Source organism: Olea europaea, chromosome 11 (genome assembly GCF_002742605.1).
Source record: "Olea europaea var. sylvestris chromosome 11, O_europaea_v1, whole genome shotgun sequence".
NCBI lineage: Eukaryota > Viridiplantae > Streptophyta > Magnoliopsida > Lamiales > Oleaceae > Olea > Olea europaea.
This window is the reverse complement of record NC_036247.1, coordinates 7,652,225-7,675,755: the sequence shown is the minus strand read 5'-3', so window position 1 is coordinate 7,675,755 and position 23,531 is coordinate 7,652,225. Positions and strand designations below refer to the sequence as shown.

Below are 23,531 nucleotides of genomic sequence, written 5' to 3'. Positions count from 1 at the left end.
CAGCATACGGATAAGAGCATTTGGATTGTAAAATCACAAGAAAATTCAATAAAAAATGGAAGTACCTTGAAAATGTACATGGACTGTATGATCACGGGCCTTCTGTATCCCAAAGAGCAGAGTAGGCCTGACAATTTCTCTGAGCTTGAGAACTTCTTAAACACTGGATCTATGCCGTGCAAATCTGCAAAATAAGACAAGAATGCAATATCACGATAAGAACAGTACGAACTTCCAATAATGCATATTCAAGCTGTACATGATTCGGAATTAAAAATAAAAAAGAGAGAGAACTGAAAATTCAAGTTGTCAAAGAACGATTAAAATTCAATTTATAAATGGACATATTCCAACATACCATGCCCGACTTTGTTAATAGAGAGTTGCTTTGGTTGTTTTAAGTTACCCTCTTCATCAAATGCTTTCTCTGTTGAAAATACAAATCCACGCATTACTTCAAAGTGAAGTATAAAAAGAACAGCAAGAGAAATGCATGTGCTAATCCCACTAAGTCAGGTAAAACGGAAGGCCAAGATCAGCTCACAGACATTGATTAATAAAGTTGAACCTATTTCATCCACCAACACGAAGAATAACTATAATACCTTGAACTCTAAACAGACTCATAAAACAGCGAACAGAATAAATCTGATTTTTAGTTCCAGGTTCCTTCATACACATTTTAAGATCAAGAAAGTAAAAATCCAAATATTTTATGTGCAAAAAGTCACATTCTTGATCACATATCCAAAAATTCCTTTTTTTTTTTTTTTTTTTTTCAATCACAATCAATTAACTAAAAAATAAATCCTCCATAACCCTCTTTCCTGGTGCATGCATCAAACATGAGGTAAAAAAAATTAATAATAATAATAAAATAAAAAATTAATCAACCATAATTAGCAAAAAGAAATTTACAATAAATTTGAATTTAATGACCGATTTAGCGTAATTAATACCTTCAAAGAAAAAAGAAATCTTCTCAGCACTCTCAAAGAAGTATTCATCAGTGGATTGTTGCTGAACCCAGAACAAAAGGATGAAGCAAAAATTATTTGAACTCAAAATTCTAACTAATTCCTGCAACAATTTATATATTGGATCTATATATAAACAATAAAAAAGGTCGGATCTTTACTTGGTTCGTGGTGGAAAAAATTGAAGAACTCTTAGAACAATCAAATTCGTTAAGTAACTGATCCATTCTTTTTCTCAATAAATCTATTTCTTCAAGGCTTGCGAATGATTCCAACACTAAATACCCTGTTCCATTAAAACGCAAATTAAGGAGGGAGGAGGGGGGGGGGGGGGGAGAATAACCATTATTTACACCTATTACTTTGTACTGTTTTTACTACCTTGAGCGTTGAAGAACTGAAGTTGATCGGGATTGAGGTTTCCAACAATTCCCATGTCTGAAATTTGCTTTGCTTTCGAATATGCGAATTTTTTCCGAGGGAGAATTGGAGAAGTATCAGATGCGCGCCGCTCTATGAAGTATATTTACGTCAGGTCAAATCTAAAATAGTAGTTTGATTTTGACAAAATAAAGGTTGAACCCAATCTTGGGTGCGTTATCGCGCAGCCCCTAAAAGTTTGTGAGAGAGATAAATTGCAAGATGTATCTCAACAGGTTAGAAAATAAGAACTACATATATACTGTGTCTACAAAGAGTCCAATTCCATATTTCGAGAATCGAATTATCACACTGCGATTACCAGCAAAGCGTGAGATAACCTCACTTATGTCTTTTCCACCACTGGACTATGATACGAGAGCTTGATTTTGACAAAATAATATATATATATTGAAGCTTTGCTAATTTTGAAATATTTCAACGATATTTTATATTTAACACTTATATCTTGTTTGAGTCACATTATTGGAAGAAAATGCATTTTTAAAAAGTGTATTGATGAAAAATGTATAGTTAAAAAATCAGGAAAAATTTTGAATTTGAATGTAATATTATTTTATTGAAAAATGTAGGGTTGAAATGATATTAAATCACTGTTGAAAAATGTATTTTTCCAAAAAAATATGACTCAAACAAGGCTTTAATTTTTTTTTTCTCAAAAATTATTTATTTAACACTTAGTTTCAACAAGCTCTTTATATTTATTATTATTTCCTATATTTTATTTTAATTAGCATTTCTCTAAATTATTTTTCGATTAAAACACTTTAAATAAATTTAATTATAAAGTGAGTTTGGCTCTCAGGACCCACTCTTTTATGATTAAAGAGTTTTTTTTTTTTTTTTGAAGATGTTCTTAGTAAGATTGTAGACTCAGATTTCCAACTTACAGATATCTTACAAATTAATCCTCTTACTTACAGAAACCATATAATTCCATCCTCCAACTTTTGGACAGCATCAACTCGGTCCTCTAATTTCTGGGCTAATCCGGTTTGGTTATATTCTCAAAAGGCCAGGACCAGCCCACTTCCGAACTCGACCGATTTATTTTCAGAGAATAATTCATAAATTTCCTTTGAAAATTACTAATTTCACACTTATTTTAAATCCTTTTATTTTCAATATACTATTTTTTTATTTTAATTATTTAATTATAAAATTTGTAACACAGCGTGTTACATTTCTACATCCTTGTTAAATAATTTTCGTCGCTCCAATTGATTCATTGCTACATATACTAAAAGTCCACCTTGTAGAATCCTTAACAACCACAAACCATGTTATTTGAATAATATACAGAACAATACAAGATAAAGAAATTCTAGCAATGGAAAACTGAAAATGCAAGGGCATCAAATCCTGAACCAAAATTAGAAGTTGAGATTAATGTATAATACTTCATGTTTCCACGGTTTGATACAAATGAAAGCACCAATGTGCATCACAAGTATGTAGACATCATTGTGCAAAGACTTCAAGAATGAACTCACATCAGTTGCTGAGACAATAAACTATATAACTTTGACATGTTTGGTCGAGAGAATTTGATAGTACACAACACTATTAAAGAAGAAAACGAACTAAATCTTGTTTATTATATTGTTTGGTCAAGACCAGTGCTATGTACCAAATATGCACTTAATTTACAGTATTCAGTTCTTTTTCTGGCATCATGTACAAGAAGATACACTGGTTCCCCTGCCAAAGAATTATACAAATCAGTCTCCAATGTGTTCCCGTAGCCTTTCTGAAAATCCAGCCATCCATCCGCCCTTCAGTTGAAGAGGGGAATATAGATTTTAGGAACAAAAATGCTTATCAAGTTCTACTGCTGGAACAATCACGCCCCCGTCTTGTTCACCCGGCACATAGGCGCGGATCCAACACCCGTCGAGCACCCGCGGCCGCACGTGCTGGATCCGCCAGAGGAAATATTTTATTTATTTATTTTTAAAGCTTTACCTCATATTACTAGTAAGTGATTTTTTTCTCAATCTTCCCTGTAGAGCAGCTGGTCTGTGGTCACATGTTTATATTTGATGTTCAGGGTTTGAATCCCTTACCAAGGCATTTTTTGTTCATTATTCTTATGATACAATTTTTACCAAAATTTTTGTAAGGATGGGAATGAGGGAATCGAACCTGTAAAGTTTTGCGAGGAAAGATGCAAACCCAACCATTATGGTACTTCTTGATCCATGTTAATAAATTTACCAAACAATATTTAACTGAGGCAAGTACAATTGTAAATATTAGAATTCGCGCTCTTCCTCTGAATTATACAAAACTTAGCAACAATATCATTTGATTAGTCTTATTTATTCTTATAACAAAATTATATATATTCAATTTGAATAAAATAATTATTATATTTAAACTTTGGGCCTTATTCGATTCTCATTTTTTTTAAAAATGCATTTTTTTCTCTATTCTTTTCATTCACATTTTTCAATAAAATAATATTACACACAAATTCAAAACTTTTCTTTATTTTTAGCCACACTTTCTCTTTAAAATCATTGTTCCAAAATGCATTTTTTATGAAAAAAATGGGTATCAAACGGATTCTTAATATTTTATTGAGATCGGCGGTAGATGGTCAACGGCCGCCCGTGTTGAGTCAAACTCTTGGATTCGCCCCTGCCGTTACATGCAATCTCGACGTGGAAATGAATATATAGAGTCACTTGGTCTTTTAAGCTCAATTCCCTTAGAATCACTGTGTGCTTGCATATTTAGCATTTGCTGCTTGAAGCTTTTACACCTGGTAGCAGAACCCCAAAAGAATTTGTTGGGATCGGGCGGAAACAAAACGCAAGAATTGAGATTTAATGGACACCAATTTGAAGTATAAATACAAAATCGCAAAAATACCATGAACAAGATTAAAGTAAAAAAATAAACTAACAGAGGAATGATGTTATTTTATTCCATCAATGAAAGGAGAGATTACAACAATTAACTTCAACAATACTGAAAGAGGAGACTCATATTTACACCACAAGAGTCTAGCGCTAAAAGAGTCCTAAAAAAGTAAGAATTCTAGGTTAAACGTGAAAAGGAAAAAAAACAAGACAAGGACTTTGTTTCCTTATTTTCCGGATACTATTTGATTCTCCAAATCCATCACACATCTTCAAGATTTCCTTTCCAATTTGACTCACCAACTCTAACAATCTCCACCTTGACTCAAATTCTAGTGCAATGAACGAAGCTCCAAAATTTCTCCACCTTGAGAAATAATCTGTTTACATCAAAATAACCAATCTTCTCAACACAGTAACCAAAACTCTCCACGATGACACGTTCCCCCGCCCCGCGTCCACAAGCGACACCCGAACCCAAAACTCGGGTTTCCAAAATTCCACCAAGGAATTAATGTTAACCAAACAGGGTCGAAGCACACCCTGTAGCAGAAACCAAACACAGTGCTTGATCAGAAGGTCCATTGCTAGAACTATCACCTTCAATGATCTCCAAAGCATCCCAGACATTATTGACAACATTGTACCTACGCTCCATGGATCTCCCCCTGGCATTTGAACATAGTGCAACTGCTGAATTTGGTGGCAAAGCAGAATCACCAACGCTTTCCCTAGCAATGTTCAGAACTAATTCAGCGCCCAACACAAGAGGTACTGTACCAAATTGAATGTCCACCACAGTACTGAACTTGTCCAATCTCTTCTTAACTGGTTCTGCACTTCCCTGCAAAATGTACAACTGGGATTTCCTCTGTCCCTCCAATACAACCCAAACACCCCTTCAAACCTTCAAGACTCCATCTCCACCAGAAAATTTGTACCATTTTTCATCCAAAGTATTTAGTGATATGAGATTCTTTGTCAAGTCTAGAACATGGTGAACCTGATCAATTGTCCTCACTGTTACATCATGTAGCCTCAATCTAACCCAACCGATTCCTACAACCCGACAAGATTAGTTATTTCCCATGACAACTCCACCTTGCTTCACTGTCTCATATGTTTGAAACAAAACCCTATTGGGACACATATGATACGAACAAGCAAAATCCAGAATCCACTCCTCAGGTTTGGATTCCCCGTCAGATACAGCCAACATTACATCTCCATCATCACAAAAATTTTCAGCAATATTAGTCTCGTTCGAATTATCTGATTGCCCCGCATGATTTGCATGTAAATCACCTTTACCCTGCAACTTGTCGCAATCTTTCTTGATGTGTTCTTTCCTCTTGCAGTAATAACAATACACATTGCTGTACTTCACCTTCGATCTACCCCTCCGTCGATCACCATGAGTAACAAGAGTATTCCCACTCCTAGATGTAGGATCTCAACCAACAGCTCCATCTTCTCCTTTGAGAATAGGGCGTCATATACCTCCTCAATGGATAACGTGTCACGACTATATAAAATAGTATCATGAAATGACGAAAAAGAATTGGGTAGCGAACACAACAGGACCAAGACTAGATCCTCTTCATCATATTTTACCTTCAACGTCTTCAAATCTGCAACGATCTCCTTGAACACAGCAAGGTGGTCCTGTAATGACCCTCCTTCCGCCATGCAATGAGAATACAACCTCTACTTTAGAGTCAGTTTGCTTGTCAAACTCTTTGTCATGCACAACTGCTCCAGCTTGAGCTACAAAGCAGCCGTTGTATTCTCCTTCAAGACATCTTGCAACAATTTGTTGGATAAATAAAGTTGGATTTGCGCTAAAGCCTTTCGATCCTTCCGTTGTTTCTCCTCTATAGACAAGTTTGTTGGCATCCTATCAAAACCCAGCAAAGCATCATCAAGATCCATCTGCGTCAACACAGCTCTCACCTTTACTTGCCACAGCGAAAATCTTGTATTGCGATCCACTAGCGGAATTTCATACTTCAACGAATTCATCCTCAAAAAATCTCAACCAAATCACAAAGAACCTGCAACCTGCAACACCCAAAACTGAAAACTTCCGAATGTGCAAGGGGCAAAACAGTCCAGAACCACAATTTTGCCCAAAACTGAAATTGGACACCACCACAAGGTCCGTCTCGTCGTCCAGAGAAAACTGCCTAAAGACACCATCGCCGGAAAACCCCTCACGCGCCACCATACGCCTTGCCGGAGTTCTACCCGCCGGCAATCAGCTGATCACGCACCGACGAACTCTGACCCTTTCTGGCCCATCTCTGCTTGTTGAGTTCATTGGTGGTGTTCGTTTCTCCAAAAGGTAAGTAGTTTCATCGGAAAACGCACAAATAGATTCGGTAGAAAATTGAAAAAAATGGACAAATTCGTTTTCTGATTTTATGGTAATTTTTAGACCAATTTTCGATCAATTTCAGGCCAGAAATCCACCAATAACCCCACTCTGATACCACTTGTTGAGACCGGGTGGAATGAAGCGCAAGAATTAAAATTTAATGGACACCAATTTGAAGTATAAATACAAGATCACAAAAATACCATGAACAAGATTAAAGTAAAGAAATAAACTGGCAGATGAACGATGTTATTTTATTCCATCAATGAAATGAGAGAATTACAACAATTGACTTCAACAATACTCACAAGAGTCTAGCGTTAAAAGAGTCCTAAAAAGGTAAGAATTCTAGGTTAAACGTGAAAAAGGAAAAAAAAAAAAAAAAAGGGACAAGAACTTTGTTTCCTTATTTTCCGGATACTATTTGATTTTCCAAATCTATCACGCATCTTCAAAATTTCCTTTCCAATTTGAGTCACCAACTCTAACAAAATTTAACCAATGAACATTTATAAAAATGAAACGAGTCATAGATTAAATCCAGGATTGCTTTTTAAGGCGCACAAGGCCAACATTATAAACAGCTTATTATCTGTGGTGGTAAATCAAATAGTTTTTAGTCTGTATATCATAACATGATCTCCATAAGCTACAAGGGAACTAACTAAATTTGGAAGAAAAAAATTGACTACAATGCGTAATTATGTTTCTCATAGAATGTAATCAAGAAAAATGTTTTTCATGGAAAATATGTTTGATTGATTTAATTTTCAACCTAGAAAATATTATATTTGTCGATTTTTTATTGGTAGGTAGATGAGAAAGTGTGGATAAATGAGAGAGATAAAAAGAGAGTGAATTCTCTGAAAAATAAAATTATACTCTCCCTAAAGAAAATATTTTCTTTTATTTTAAGAAAAATATGATCACGTGACCAAAAGTAAGAAAATGTTTTCCATAGAAAAAATGTCAATCAGACTATACAAAAATAAGAATTTTGGTGAAAAAAACATATTTTCCATAGAAAATTATTGGCAATCAAATACACCCTTAATTCATTTTTCCTTTTTATATGTCAGAAAATTGCCGATGGAAGCTGGTTAGTTTCAATTTTTTGCCACTAAAATTTAGTGAAATCTCAATTGGATTACTTAACTTTTAATTTTTCCTCAATTATTAGATTGTAAACTCCAATTATTCCACCCCATTAGCTCATATTGTTAAGGTTTATGCTACATGTACGTTATGATATTCATAAGGGTGTTCATAATATACAAGTGACATAATATCATTAGAAAATTGAAAAATAACTTTTTCAATCTTCTAATTATGAAATTTCACATGTACATTATGAACACCCTTATGAATACCATAATGTACATATAGAATTATTCTATTGTTAAACTAGCATCCTAACTCTGCATGGAGAAAATTGGCGATAATTAAACTAGGGAGGGTCAGGGGCGAATCTAGTATGAACGTTCAGTTCGGGCGGAGGTTGACTTTAACTGTTGACCGTCGACAATCAACGATCGTAAAAATTCGATCCGGCTGGCGGCCGATCATTTATTAAAATTTGATTAAATAATATAAAAAAAATTATTCAATATATATGTAAATGCACTAAAAACGTAAAAATTATATACATATGAAAATATAGTTTAATACAACCCAAAATATTAAAAAAATATACAATACATATCCACAAGTGATAATTCATTTTTAACTATAAAAAATAGCATTATTCACAAACATTGCTCTTAGCAAGTAGAATTGTGAATGCATAAGCCCCTTTTTTGCAAATGTTTATAAGCTATTTATAATTGGTCCAATCATTTTTTATTCATACAGTTAGTGAGGCATAAAAGTACTACCTACTCATCTGTTTTTCATTTTAAATTATTTATAATTTAAATCGATTATTATTAACAATTCAAAAGCATAATTTAAATTCGAAACCCACTAGCAACCTTTATTATCGAATTTCTAGAGTAGAAGCAATATTACTAAAGTTCTTGTCATGTAATCTCATGAACTGGAACACACTTTAAATTTATGGCCTGATTAATAGAAATTATTTGGGAATAATGAGTTATTGAATAGTATTTTTTTGAGAATATGTAATTAAAAAGTAAGAAATCTTTACTGGTTTATGTGTATAATATTTTACTGTGTGAATGTATATTGAAGAATGATCATGTAGCAAATAATTTAAATTTTTAAAGGATGACAAACATAGACTTAAAATTTACTCACGATCTATGGAGTATAATTTCTAGAGGATTAGTACCTAAGTTCTTGTTGCATAATCTCATATGGAAATGCCAAAGAAATTTCGTGATCTTGTACTTTTGTCGAAAACAAAATCTAAGAAAATGATTATTTGGAACTTATAAGGACTCAACTCCCAAGTAGCAAATGCCAAACACATCTTAACTTGGCTTATGTTTTACAACTATTATTCACAGTATACGAAATCCAAAATGATCCAAATATTCTAGATTTTGTCCAACGCCATGTATCCCTATAGAGTCAAGTATGCATAAAGATTAGTAGTTAAGAAAAAAGAGTGAAAAAGCAGCGATGTTGGCCCAACAGCCAAAGTCATTAGATTTACAGCCAGCCCAAATCCTCTCTTCCTCTTCTTCTTTCTTCGCGTGCGTCTCTGGGTCTCTGTCTGCAAATTTCTACTCTCTTCCTCCGACGATCAGTGAATCTAGATAGGGAGCCCAACTCATCAGATTTACAACCAGCCAAAATCCCCTCTTCCTCTTCTTCTTTCTTCACGTGCATCTCTCGGTCTCTGTCTGCAAATTTCTGCTCTCTTCCTCCGGCAATCAACAAATCCAGCTAGGCCAGCCGCCCTAGCTCACCACCACCTAGATCCACCACTGGGGAGGGTGCCACACGTTTTCTAAGCATTATTTATACTGCAAGTGCACGTGTCAAATTTTGTAATAAAGTAATGAAGTAACAATTGTCGAACTTCGAATTCGATTGAGTACTATAATTATTTTAACTTTCTCTTTATTTAGAAAAATCAAATTTTTGGAACAATATATTTATACTAAACTAATGCAATTAAGATGAAGAATGCAAATAATTGAGGCAAATTGTGAAGTTTTTATCAATCTATGAAAGTCTGGGGAATGATTTCACCGTACTCTCAACAATGTTTTTCAACTTCTATCGTTATTTCTATGAATTTTTTCAAAATGTATAGGCAAAAACCCTAAATTAATCTTATTCCCCCTCTCGTGTGGCGAATAGAACCTATTTCTATATTTCAATTTCAACATCTCTATTCCAAATTGAAAATATAAAAATCATCCGCACATGGTTCTTGAGTGAAATAAGTCTCAAAGATTTCGTACTTTCTCGAAGCCTACAAAGTCTAGGTTATGTTGTTTTTAGATCAAGCCCAAATTTGCCTCTCTTGAGTGCCGAAATTTAAAATATCAAATCATTCAATTATCGATCAAGTAATTAAAAGCATTACGCGAGAATCAACATAAATAAATTGGCGAAAAAATAGAAGAAATAACTGTATTAGAATCAAAGCATGTCTCAAGTAGGTTACATCAAATCCTAGATTTGAAGTTTTAGAACATAATTGAGATTATTGACAGATTAAATTGAAAACAAAGAACATGGAGAAGAAAATGAATAAGAAAAACTCGTTTTGCCGCTTGATTTCTCCTCCCATAGGTCGTCGATTCTCTCTCAATCAATTGGTGTTCTTCTTTGCCTCCTTGTGCCATCTCCTTTGAAGTTCTGCGTTTGCTAAGCTAAATCCTCTTCAATTCTCCAGCCATCTCTCTTGCCCTTCTTCAAATTGTCCCTCCAAATAGGTAAGGACAGCTGCAGCTCTTGAAGTTTATCTCTGGTTCCTTCCCCCATTCTAATTAGGTTTTTGATCTGTATTTATATTAATTTGGGGGCCTTGGACGAGTTGAAGAAGAATTTGGGACGTGAAGAGAACCTAAAACTTGCAAAACTTTCCTTGCTAGGCAACATCACGACTTGATTCCTTTTGTGGCACTCAGCGCTGCTGCGCCACACATTTTGCTTCTCCTCTTTCAATTGTGCGTTGTGGCGCTTGTACCGCCCTGGTTTCTGCTTCTTCCAGTGGGCACTGTTTGTCACTCGTCTTGCTGCATCCTCTCTTCTTGTTTCCTTTTCCATTTATTTCTTTGATCCTTTGTGCTTTCATTTCACCACTTCAACCACCTAGCACATAACATCAAAACCTCATGTTAGAATGCCCATAACTCATAAAAATTAGCTAAATAACAAGCTTGAATGACATTGATCTAATGAGTGAATATATCACTCATCAGAGGGGAAAATTTCACCCTCCCACTTGTCTTCATCTCTACCCCAATTTTCGAAATTTTGTGACAGTGACGGGGATGGTAATTATCATCTCGTTCCCACTCGATCCTGTTGTCATCCTTAAGTCTAACATATGTTATGCTTCAAGGTAATTGCACAACTAATTAAGTCATGAATGCAAAATTAGAAAATATATTGAGGTCTACGATATCGTAGTTCATAATCAGGGACTAACAAAGTGATTAACGTTTAAAGTAAATTAATGTTAAGTATTATTATAATAAATTAAAGTTAAATGACTCAATTGAGATTTTATACGAACTTGCGATGATCAAAAAATGAAATTTACCATTGATCAACCGTCTCCCCATTTTCTCACTCACATAAAGACGTGACAAGACGAATGGCCAATTTCACACACACACACATACATACATACATACATACATACACACACACACACATATATATATATGGAAAATGTCATTTTTCATCCAAATTTCTACTTTTATGGTTGTTTTTTCATGAAAAATATTTTTCAATTTTTGATCATATGACCATATTTTCTTCAAAATAAGGAAAATATTTTGTTTAGAAATGGGTAGTTTTTATTTTGTTTAGAAATGGGTATTATCTCTTTCTAATCTAATTGCCAATGAAAAATAGATAAGTATAAAATTTTTAAGATTGAAAACTAAATCAATCAAACACATTTACCACACATGTAGTGGGAAAATTTCACTATAGGACACCCAACTTTAAATTATGTTTTATATTGGTCTTTCAATTTGAATAATGCTATTTGCAATGAAGACTACCGACAGTCGGCTTATATGGCGTACAATTGGAAATTTTTCATTCGATGTATAATTCAAAAAATAGCTATCATATGTATGTATCAAATACCAAATTGTCAAATGTATGTCATATAGGACGACTACTGACAGTTTTCACTACGAATAACATTACTCTTTCAATTTCAATGACTTGACTTGTGTGTTACAAATTGGAACGTGAGATTCATGTTCAATTTCAATTTCAATCCTAGATGATGTCTTGTCATATTTGACCGAATACATGCACATAATTTTCCTAATACTATGCTACAACTTAACATGTAGTATATTCAAAGTACGCCTCGAGTAAAGTACTTGTCATCACATCTTTGTTGTTTGATGAATATACCTATTAGTCTTCATTATATTCGGGCACCATCAACTATGAGATTCGATTCCATGAACATGTACAGAAATAATGTACTAAGCATAGTGACATGACACATCAATTCAACGAATAAGATATATTTGCGATATCAACCCTTAAACTTATCAATAACTGTGTACATATATAGGAAATAATATGATTAGTATGACAGTCATATGTATGTCACGTAGGACAATTATCGATAATTCTCAACAGGAATAGCATTATTCTTCAAAGAATATAGGACAGAATAAAAGAGTGATAATGCCAAGGATGCGTAGGGTCTATTTACATAATCTATTCCTAATTATTTTTCAAATGACAATACATATTGTAAATCAAAATTCAAGAGTTGAAGAAACTGAAAATAAAAGATTAGTCTCTTGTGAGACTATCTCCACGTTATTGTGAATTATTTTCAAATTTTCACCATTTTTTAGGCTACAAGAAGCTGATCAAATCTGGCAGTTCTTGATGGTGATGTTGGGGAAGAGGTAGAGTCAATGAGGCTTCCATAAAGGGATTCTTTGGTACTTCTGTAGAACTTTCTTCGTCGAATTTCTCCCAATTATCTGTGATTATAGTTTTAAAATCATTCCTCGAATCCATAACAACAATGGCATTCTCCTCTTGTCGATTTAGTACCAATCCGTCATCCCCAGATTTCTCCGGGAACCCTTTGATTATCTGCTGGAGTTCTTGGATTCCCTCTTCAGGTACGCGCTCAATGCAAGGCAATTCTGAGGAGTTCACCACACCAATATCATGGCAAAACTCAAAATAGGAAGAGAGTTGGTCACCTTGAATCATTGCCTTCTGCACAATTTTGAGTGCCATTGTTGCTTCAACCTTACCAGAAGAATAAATATTCATCAAAACAGTGGCAATTCCTCTGCAAATATTCCCATAAAAGTCAAAAATCTCGACTATAATCCTGTCCATTGCCTCGAGAACAAGAGGAACCATAGCTGCTTTCGAAAGTGGCTTAATCTGCATCAACAAATCAAGCAAACTCTGCAATTTCTGCAGTAAAACCAACTCATGCATTATCACAAACACATGGTGTGCATCTCTCCCCCTCATGCCTGTGTCTTCTCCATTATAAGTCTGAAAAACAAAAATCGATTTCTGATCAAGAAATCTATAATACGCCCTCACAAACGCATTATGGGACCAATTTTTTCCTGGTTTGTCATGCCCATCTTTAAAATTCGACAAATCAAAGGGCAATCTTCCAATCTTGGGAACAGAAGAGGCCTTACAATTAATCACACCATGCATTAACATCAATCCCTTTAATGCCACCACCCAGTATCTGGTCCTGTACATTCGATTCGAAATGGACCATACCAGGGGCTTGAGATGAGAAGAGGAGAGACGAATCCATTTGTAAATCCCGTCAGAATTTTTTAAATCAATTGAAAATTCGTCGTGGCTGGTGGCTTTAATGACGGCGGCTTCAATGTCCGGGTTCCGGAGGGGACTTCTTTTCGTTAAAGTTGCAAGGAAGATGCTATTTTGGTCCTTCAAAACTCCGGAGGCCCTTTTCCAAAGCCTCATCTCTTATTTTCTCTCCAACCTTTCTCTCATCTCTTTTTCTTCTTTATGTTTTTCCCATTAATTATAATTTTTGCTGTTATTATTATTTTTTTTTAAATTTTGTTATTTTTGTGTTTTTTTTTTTTTTAAAAAATTTTTTTATTTTTTTTTTTTTTTTTTGTGATTTAGAATTGTGGTTTGATGTTCGAAGAAAATTCAACAGGTTTTCCGCTACTTTTCGTTTGACTCAAACCATTATTTTCTCTTTCTTTTCTCTCTCTGTATTGGTGAAAACCATGTAAATAATTTATTTATTTTTATGTATTTTGAGTAAATTTGGTTCTTCAATTGTTAGTTTAACTAAAAGAAAAACCTTATGTGACAATCTATATGTTGATTATCAAATGTGACATTATTATTTTTCTATCAAAACAAGATAGCGCGAATAAACATAGTGATCAACTTGAAACAGAGTGTCGACTCTACCATCAAGACATAAACTTGAAACCAATCAATTGGACGAAATTCACCCAATCAGAAGAAAAGGATTAAATAGCTCGATCCGCATCCATGCCTTGTTCTGCAAAACCAAGAAAAGACGAAAAGGGCAAATTGGTGAATACATTTTCAAAGAAAACGGTGAAAAAAATGTTTAAAAAAGTTTCTCTCCACGAACACACCAAACCCAATAAAGATTAAAGTGAAAAAGAGATGAGAAATCGTAAATTGTGGGAATCTTTCCTTTCTTTTCACTGTTCTGAAGATCGCATCAACATCCTCTTTCCAATAAATACATTTCCATCTCTAAATTCTCTATAAACTTAAAACTCTTTGTTCTTACTCTCGGTATTCTCCGATAATATTTTGGCGCGAGTTTTTTTCTTGATGGGTCGCAAAGATGAATCCGTAAGACTCTCTCTAAACAATGTTGCTAAGTGGATCATTTCTATGTACTTATAGTTGTCTGATACTCTTGCACATACAACAGGATTACGAAAAAAGTGTAACTGAATTTGTGGAGGAGACGAGTTACAAAAGTAGCATGGATTTTAATGGAAATGGAGAGAGCTTATTTGGGTTCTGGCCGGTTCAGCACCCCTCTGAACCGCCAGAGGAAGACAGACCCGTCGAGTGCCCAATGCCTGCAGACTCATCTGTCATAAATGCAAGTATTATATCTCGTTACTGCATATTCAAATTAAATGTTCACATGCACCAACTGTTTCTATATACCACTCGAGTCTTGATTGGATAACTAATCGTGTTCTAGGTACATTAGATTAGATAAAACTAGATAGGACAAGTAAAAAATGATAACATTGACTATTATAACTTGATCATCTTTCATTCACATATCGTCTTGATTTACTTAAGAGAGTCGCATGAAGATTAGAAAACAGGCAAATCATCCTCAACTCGAGTTACATCCACTTTACTCGCATAGAATTTCACTATGGGAAAGAGAACAAGCACAAGTTGATGCAGATCCACTAATATTTAGGCTCTCCATCTAGCATACCAAACACTTGCAGTTGAATAGATAAGTGTATAGTATAATTAAGCTTGACTAAGTCTACCATCCTGGTCCCATAAAGCTAATACCCAATATTTATAAGTTGGATTTTGACGTTTTGGAGTAACTATTATTCTGGAATGCTATTCTGGAGCAGAAGGTTCAAGTTCTTATTGACAAAGTCTCCTGTTCAGGGTGATGGCAAATTGCAGCAGAAATTTTCTGAGAGATTGCAGAGTAACTCAGCAGTGTTCAACACAGAAAAGAGACTCAATCGTGTGCTTCCAATTCAAGCAACACGCAAGAGGCATCACGGAGAACAAATGACAAACCTCTTATTAGGGAGGCATTCTCTCAACCAATTTCTTCCACCCCACGACATTACAATGTTTCAAATGCTAAAGAAGTTTGATTCTTGATTGATTCATCATGGATTGTGTGTTAGCATGAAAAATAAATTATAATCTAGTAGCTCAGGGATGCCGAGTAGAGTACTGTGTTGATTTACACAATCAAAGAATAGAGACGAGCTTTAAGACGAGTCATAATGTCACTTTCTATGGAAATGGGAATGTTATTCAAACACCCCCACCCCTTCCCACAGAATCTTGAAATTCATGGCATTATAATATAATAAAAGTTTTTCATATAGAAGAAGAGTAATTACCCATGTCATTCAACAAGGGAAATACAAAGGGCAATGGCCATGCCCAGCATCAACGACACTAAATGAACCGAGGTACTTCTCAAAGTAGAACTGCCATTGTTCATTTCAGCCAACACTCCAGCAACTGAAATGTAGATAAAACCCCCAGCGGTAAACCCCTGCAAGAGTACCAAACAAATGTATAATCATTCACAACTGAGCAATACTAAGGGTGGAGAGAATCCAACTATAGACACAAATGAACTCTCACCTCAATCAAAGAAGATTGACCCGGATCTTGTCCCATCGTCAAGGCCTATATAGTGCCGGTAAATATATTATTTTATGTACTTTTGAAATACACCAGTGATCACAAATAGTAAACTTCATTTTGTTTCAAATTAGTGTCTAAACTTCAACTTTGTTACCCAGTTTGATCATTTCTTTCATATCCGTTAATTTGACTAATGAACAAGCTGAGGTAAAATCTAGTTATTTGCTAACTAGACTGCCATATCAACTTTTCCGTCAGTCAAACTAACAACACGAACAAAATGACCAAATTGTAACAAGTTTCTAAGTTTAGTGACCCAATTGTAACGAAGTATAAGTTCGAGAAAACAATATTTTAGTGACCAACATGAAATTTTGCATGCCTACTGTTAAGTGTTTTTAGCCCTTGAAACATATAGTAAGGGAGGAGAGTAACAAGCTCGTCTTTCTTCCATAATACTTACCAGCGCAGTTCCTGCTAGTGCCACGAGTGCAGATAAAAAGTTAAAGAAGAGAGCTTTGGAGACGCTAAAACCCGACCTCACCAAGATTCCAAAATCGCCGATCTGCTCCACATCAGAACTATGGTATTCAGTTGGCAATGCAAATTACCTCACAATGTTCAGGGGAAAAAAAGTATGGTTGGATCATAGAAAATTAGAACTCCCTCATATTTGAAATTGCATAGAATAGCTCATGAAGAGTACTAACCACATTAGTGTCACTATAATAATACAATAATAGACTACACAAAAATGATGTCAAAAATGAAAATGAACAAGAAAAATCTGATTTTGGAAAAAATTGAAATTTATTTTGGGATATCATGAAATAAGAAATTGATTTTGTGCTTCCCAAGTATTTAGTGAACCATAAATAGAACCCTAATAAGTCAATAAACCCCTGGTTACAACAAATTTCTTCCTCAATGGCCATTACACCAAGTAAAAAGGTAAATCAATAAATTCATCTCAACATAATATATTTGAGAAAACATGACAATCTTAATAAGATGAAGAGCATTTTGCTTGAATACAAAATTATAGAAGCTTTCCCACAACATAACAGGACCATTTGCCTTTATAACTTTAGTTCATGATAATTCGTGGTTTAACATGGTCCTCTTATCACAGAGAATCATAAAATTATTAGAGTGCAAATAAGATCGTAGACCAGGATTCTTCAAACCCAAATTAATTGTATAATCAGCTTCCTCAAACTACACCTCAAAATGGAAAATGCAAGCAGTATATCACAGAGGGTTGGCCAAAAGCAGGGGCAGAGCCAAAGAAGGTAATCCAGTGGGGACATGCATAAGAAATGTGATTTTGAAACAAGGTCATAAAATAGAGTATTGAAAACGTTATAACCTTTTGCGAAATGATTACCATTGTTTCCTACAGATTTTAATATTTTGAAAATGTTTCATAATAACCTTTATCTCTAACTATTCGGTTAGCATCTTTCACTTAACAAATCATGCGTTTTTCAAAGCATTACTATTCCATTATCAATATTATATAATATAATAATCCGATAGGCCCCAAATTCTAGAAGAATCCGGGAGGATTGAGAAGGGATTTGCAACAACCAAATTATGTTAAAAAGGGCAAGTGGGGGAGGGAAATTCTGTTAGAAATAGGCATATAAATAAGGGTAGAAGGTAGGCAATATTTGAGTGGAGGTCTCGAGAGTCCTGTTTACAGTTTACAGCCTTCTTCAGGCTTTACTATCAATTTCATTTCTTGTAATTGCTTCTCTTTCAATTAAAGAGTTTCTTAATCAGTGTTTAAGCTTGCTTTTCCAGTTGGTATCCTATCAATTGGTATCAGAGCGGTCGATTCTCGGACTAAAGGAAACTATTTTCAGCAGTAGAGAATCAAAAGAGAGTTGAGCTTGATAAGGAGTGAGCCGGAGAAGATGGTGATGCAATAGAAAGGAGGTCGAGCCGTTGATTCAGGGTTGGATTCATGTGGCCGACTCAACACACAGATATTTTATGGGGATAATTTAGACTTTATTTGGTACAACTATTAATCCAATTAAACTCAATTTTTTGACCGTTATTTTACTATTCCAACAGTTATTTTTGAATTGTTCTCTCACGGGTAGGACTCACTTTATCTCTAACGGTCAAAAAATTAATTATCAAAATTTCTACCAAACAAGCACTTAGATTCGTGGCTGTTTGAGGCAGAGCAATGTATAAACATTAATCAAAACTTACCGGAGAGGGAGAAGGTAGAAGCCGCAGTCGCTTCCATGGAGAGGCTTGGGCATGGTTTCAAGAGATAGACTATTGCTGTTCGATACAAACTTGGGGAGAATTAAAAAAATTGATGTTGGATCGATTTCGCATGAGTAAGGTCTCTGTTGGGGATGGATTTTCGTCCGGGAAGCAGAGTGACGGATTGAACTGGAAGACAGAGAATGAAAAGCCAGAGAAAGAACGACCAGCACTGGAAGAGGAACGTGAAAGGAAGGGGAATGGATGGGTGGGTCGCTACTTCACCGGAAACAAACCACGCATTTCTTTTGTCAACTTCTTCATTCCTTTCGCCAAGGTGTCTAGACTGCCATCTATCTCATCCCGTGGTTTGAGAAAAAAGGCGGAGCAACTGGCTCAAAGCGTGGCAGCATTAACACAGACCGTGAAGGGGCTGAGCCAAAGTTCTGAGGGAGAAGAGAAGACTAATGTGATGGAGGTTCAATCACTACCTAATGTTCACAAAGGACCCATGGGAGAAGAACAGGAAAGAAACAAGAAAAAAAAAAAAGAAACCGGAAGAGGCCCACCCTTATGTGCTTTCCGTCAATTCTAGGGTAATAGGAGAAGAGGGTAAAGAGACCAAGGCAGGTATAGGATGTCCATGACGACTAGGGTGCCAGAATCGAAGGTTGGAGATGCCAATTTTTGAAGGGGAAAATTCGGAGAGTTGGATCTTCAAGGATGAACTCTACTTCGAAGGGAATCAAGTAAGGGAAAAAGATAAATTAGAAGTGGCAGCAAACTACCTGGAAGATGTGGTTGTTGGGTATCAAAGGCGAAAGAAAACACATGGCTAGAAAGAACTGAAAATATTGCTTCTAGAATTCCAGCCGACACAGGGAGGACATAGGAAGGAGGAGAAGTTACTGGCTTTAGTGGGTTTGGACTTTAATAGAGAGGTGGCCCAAAATGGGCCATGCAATATTGCATTTAATCAAGCCCCAGATGGATTGGGCCTAAATAAAATGAGCTAAATGGCCCAACTACTATTTACACCCATAAAACCCATCAGACTACTCCAAGACCTAGTGTCAAGGATCGCAGCTTTATTTAGCCCCTTGACACTATCACAGCCGCAGTTTTCCCAACTTCGGCCGCCCATTGTAAATACTAGTTCAAATTTGAGTTGTAATTTTCTTTTCATTATAATATTTATTTCAGTTGTAAAATAACTCTGATATTTGTAAACGTTTAGTATGATTCCTTGTCATTTAAACGTCTACTCCTGTCACTTAGGTTTTTGTTCCGAATGCTATTATAGGGGTTTTAGTCATTCAAAAATCTTTCAAACTCACTGGTGTCCGCCCCCGCACCAGCAATTGTAATTTTTTGCTTTCGTCAATTGTAATGTTCAGCTTTCATTAATCAATGTTCAATTTACTTCCAATGTATTCAAATTCTCTGTTGTAAGCTTTCTACAAAATTGTAATCAAATTTTCTTTCGTCCCACGCGACCGAGAAAAGGCGGAAGGTAGTCTAGCGGAGCAGACTACTGCCGTACGGTGTCCCTTTCTGTGCCAAGAAGAAAGGCACCCTGTGAAAGTTGGCATCAGAGTTGCGGCTCACAACCTTCGATAAGAAGCTATGGATCCAATTACATCCCACACCACTAAGGCGGGACAGCCTCAAAATAAGAGTATTACTAAATAGCACATGGATGCGCTTGATGAGACAACTACTAGGTTGTGCTATGCCGTGGACGGTCTCGAGGAAAAAGTCAAGATGACAGAATCCGAGATTCGTAAATTACACATCCAATTGGATGAAAGTCAAAGGGCTTGCGCAGCAATGGCTGAAGCTACTGCAATCATTCCTGATATGTAGGATGAAATGGAAGCGCTGAGAGCTCAATTACGAGTACTCCAACGTGCGGTGGGCAATGGGCAAGCTCCCGTACCTGAGTATGCTCCTAGACTCAGAATTCCTGAACCGTGTACCTACAGAGGGGCACGTGATGCAAAAGAAGTCGAAAACTTCTTGTTTGACATAGAACAGTACTTTCTCACAGCTTCAATCGAAGACGAAGTAAGAAAGGTAACCACAGCTACTATGTATCTGGGTGGAGATGCAAAACTATGGTGGCAAACCAAATATGCTGATATTCAAGCCAACAGGGTCCGAATAGATTCTTGAGATCTCCTCAAGGAAGCGATCAAATCGCAATTTTTCCCGAAAAATGTCGAATACCAGGCTCGACGGGCACTTCGAGACTTGAAATATACAAGCTCTATCAGAGAGTATGTGAAAGCCTTTTCAGGGCATATGCTAAATATTCGAGATATGTCGGAATAAGCTCTTCACCTTTATGGAAGGGTTGAAATCGTGGACACACACAGAACTTCAAAGACAAAAGGTTACTGATTTGAGCGCGGCCATGGGAGCCACCGAATGTTTAAGCGACTACTAAACGGAATCTAGAAAAGATCGAGTAATCAAGCAATTGAAGGTGATAACAGACCTTACAGAACCAGCTCGAACCCAAATGGGGGAGAGCGTTACTCTCAGAATAAGGAAGGAGCCTATCGAAGCACCCGTGATTTTCAGAGAAATTATCATAATAGCCGTCAAGAAAATTATAACGGCAGCAACAGTGACAACTGGAGCAAAGGAAAAGCAATAGAGGACCGAACTGATGCCACTCCCAAATTGATGTGCTTTTTATGCGAAGGACCTCATTGGGTGTCGGAGTGTCCTCAGAAACGGAAGGTGAATGCATATTGTCAGCTAGCAAGTAGCGGGTCAAGTTCAAAGCAAGAGGCCCCACAGGCTAGTTGATGGTAAGACCGACTCCGAAGAAGATGAGGACGTAGTTGGGGAATTTTCACATCGGTGCAACACACTATCACATTGGGTTGTTGAAAAGGACGATGTCCCCTTAAAAGAGGCAAAGATGGAAGAAACGAAGGCTCGTATTTATAGGGCCAAAAGCTTAATGTATATTGATGTGAAGATCAACGGGAAGCCAATCAGGGCTATGGTGGATACTGGTGGTACCCACAACTACCTTGCATGTACCGAAGTAGAGTGACTCGGACTTGTTCTGAAAAATGGTAGTGGGAAAGTTAAAGCAATCAACTCCGCTGCTTAACCAATAGCTGGAGTGGCGAAATCGGTATTGATCAAAGCAGGTCCTTTCGAGGGAAGGAACAATTTATCTGCAGTTCAAATGGATGATTTCAAACTTATTCTATGATTGGAATCTCTTCTGAATACTAAGACAGCAATGTTGCCATATTTCGATTCGTTAATGATGATGGGTAATAAACCGTGTGTCATTCCTACACAAGTTGGGAGGATGGGCGAGAAAAAGTATCTCAACCATGCAATTTAGTAAAGGTTTCAAGATTAATAAACCTTCTTTTTTGTGCACTCTTCGATTAGAGGAAATCGAAGAAGCGACTGGTCCTATTCCAAAACCCGTTAAAAGGCTTATCCGGGAATTTGAGGACATCATGCCGGACGAATTACCAAAAAAATTACCACCAAGAAGAACGATTGATCACGAAATTGAACTTATTCCAGGCGCCAAACCTCCCACCAAGGCACCATACCGTATATCTCAGCCTGAGCTTGAAGAGTTTGAGAAGCAATTGGGAGAAATGTTAGAGAGTAGAATCATTGTACCTACAACGTCACCATATAGAGCTCCTGTGTTGTTTCAGAAAAAGGCCGATGGTTCTCTTAGAATGTGCTATGACTATCGAGCCTTGAACAAGATCACTGTAAAGAATAGCTATCCTATCCCACTGATTGCCGGGCAAAGTATTACACAAAATTCATCTTAGGTCCGGATACTCGCAAGTTCAGATCAAGAAGGGAGATGAAGCAAACACTACGGTATTAACCGGATATGGAGCCTTTGAATTTAAAGTGATACCTTTCGGTTTGACAAATGCTCTAGCAACGTTTTGTACTATAATGAATCACGTACTTTACGGGTTCTTAAATGATTTTGTCGTGATGTACTTGGACGACATAGTAATCTACAGTAAGACATTGGAGGAACATGTCCAACATGTGAGGCAAGTTCTTAATCGGCCATGGGAAAATGAACTCTATGTCAAACCGTCTAAATGCTCATTTGCTCAGACATCTGTCAGTTTCATAGGTCACATCATTGAACAATGTAAAATCTGCATGAATTCGAAGAAGGTTACAGCCATCAAAGATTGACAACCACCAAAAACCGTACATGATGTACGTTCATTTCTTAGGTTATGCAATTACTATCGAAGATTTGTGAAAAGCTACTCAGAAATTGCATTGTCACTTACCGAATTAACAAAAAAGGATAAGGATTGGGATTGGTCATCCCAATGCCAAACTGCTTTTGAAATGTTGAAGTCCATATAGACGAACCCGATTTTAGCCTTACCGAATATGACTAAACCATTTGAAGTTCATACAGATGTTTCAGATTTTGCACTTGGTGGAGTCCTTGTGCAAGAAGGACATCTGGTAGCATATGAGAACCGGAAGTTAAACCAAACAGAACGTCGTTACTCGACACATGAAAAGGAATTGTTGGCAGTAGTCCATTGTCTCAAAGGATGGCGTCGCTACTTGCTTGGGTCTCCATTTATTATGAAGATAAATAACACTGCGGTTAGTCACTTCACGTCCCAACCAAAACTATCGAGCAAGCAGGCTCGTTAGCAGGAATTTCTTTCAGAGTTCAATTTTATGCTAGAGTATCGTCCCGAATCTAGTAATTATGTTGCTGATGCTCTTAGTCGACGGGCCGATTTGGCTCCCATTTGCTCTGTGGCTGCTCTTTCAGGGAGTGCCGTCACCACGAACACAAGAGACCAAATTCGAGCACTTATGGAGAAGGACCCAACTACTCAATATTTGGTCGACCTCATCAAGTAGGGTAAGACTCGACAGTTCTGGCTCGATGGGGAACTAGTGAAGACAAAGGGAAACTGCCTATATGTTCCTAAGGGCGGAGATTTGAGGAAATCACTAATTACAGAATGCCACGACACGATTTGGCAGGACATCCCGGAGAGGAACGCACTTGTGCACTACGACAACGGGCATACTACTAACCTCAAATGCGGGACGACATTGCAACCTATGTAAAAACCT

The 23,531-nt window shown here is 36.4% G+C and overlaps 2 protein-coding genes and 1 long non-coding RNA gene across 4 annotated transcripts in view; all 3 read right to left on the bottom strand.

Annotated features, from left to right (window-relative positions):
- Positions 1–1,489, bottom strand: part of LOC111403211 (phytanoyl-CoA dioxygenase) — a 3,431-nt gene extending 1,942 nt beyond the window's left edge. Inside the window, exons 1-5 of the mRNA XM_023031623.1 lie at positions 1,359–1,489; positions 1,139–1,263; positions 960–1,020; positions 359–427; positions 66–184 (exon numbers count right to left, since the gene is read on the bottom strand). Of these exons, the coding sequence (XP_022887391.1) occupies positions 66–184; positions 359–427; positions 960–1,020; positions 1,139–1,263; positions 1,359–1,413 (429 nt within the window). The 5' untranslated portion in view covers positions 1,414–1,489. The remainder of the gene's footprint in view (positions 1–65; positions 185–358; positions 428–959; positions 1,021–1,138; positions 1,264–1,358) is intronic.
- An 11,152-nt stretch (positions 1,490–12,641) lies between these two features.
- On the bottom strand, positions 12,642–13,760 carry LOC111404400 (putative clathrin assembly protein At1g25240). The gene has a single exon (XM_023033213.1). The coding sequence runs from the start codon at positions 13,758–13,760 to the stop codon at positions 12,642–12,644; it is 1,119 nt and encodes a 372-aa protein (XP_022888981.1).
- A 334-nt stretch (positions 13,761–14,094) lies between these two features.
- Positions 14,095–16,767, bottom strand: LOC111403210. 2 transcript variants are annotated; one of them, XR_002704422.1, is made up of 4 exons: positions 16,636–16,766; positions 16,170–16,214; positions 15,920–16,077; positions 14,095–14,319 (listed from the first exon to the last, which is right to left on the bottom strand). It is a non-coding gene; the product is annotated as an uncharacterized LOC111403210 (long non-coding RNA). The 2 variants fall into 2 exon arrangements; XR_002704423.1 differs by lacking the exon at positions 14,095–14,319 and adding an exon at positions 14,644–14,893 and having other exon boundaries at positions 16,636–16,767.
- Between the last annotated feature and the right edge of the window lie 6,764 nt (positions 16,768–23,531).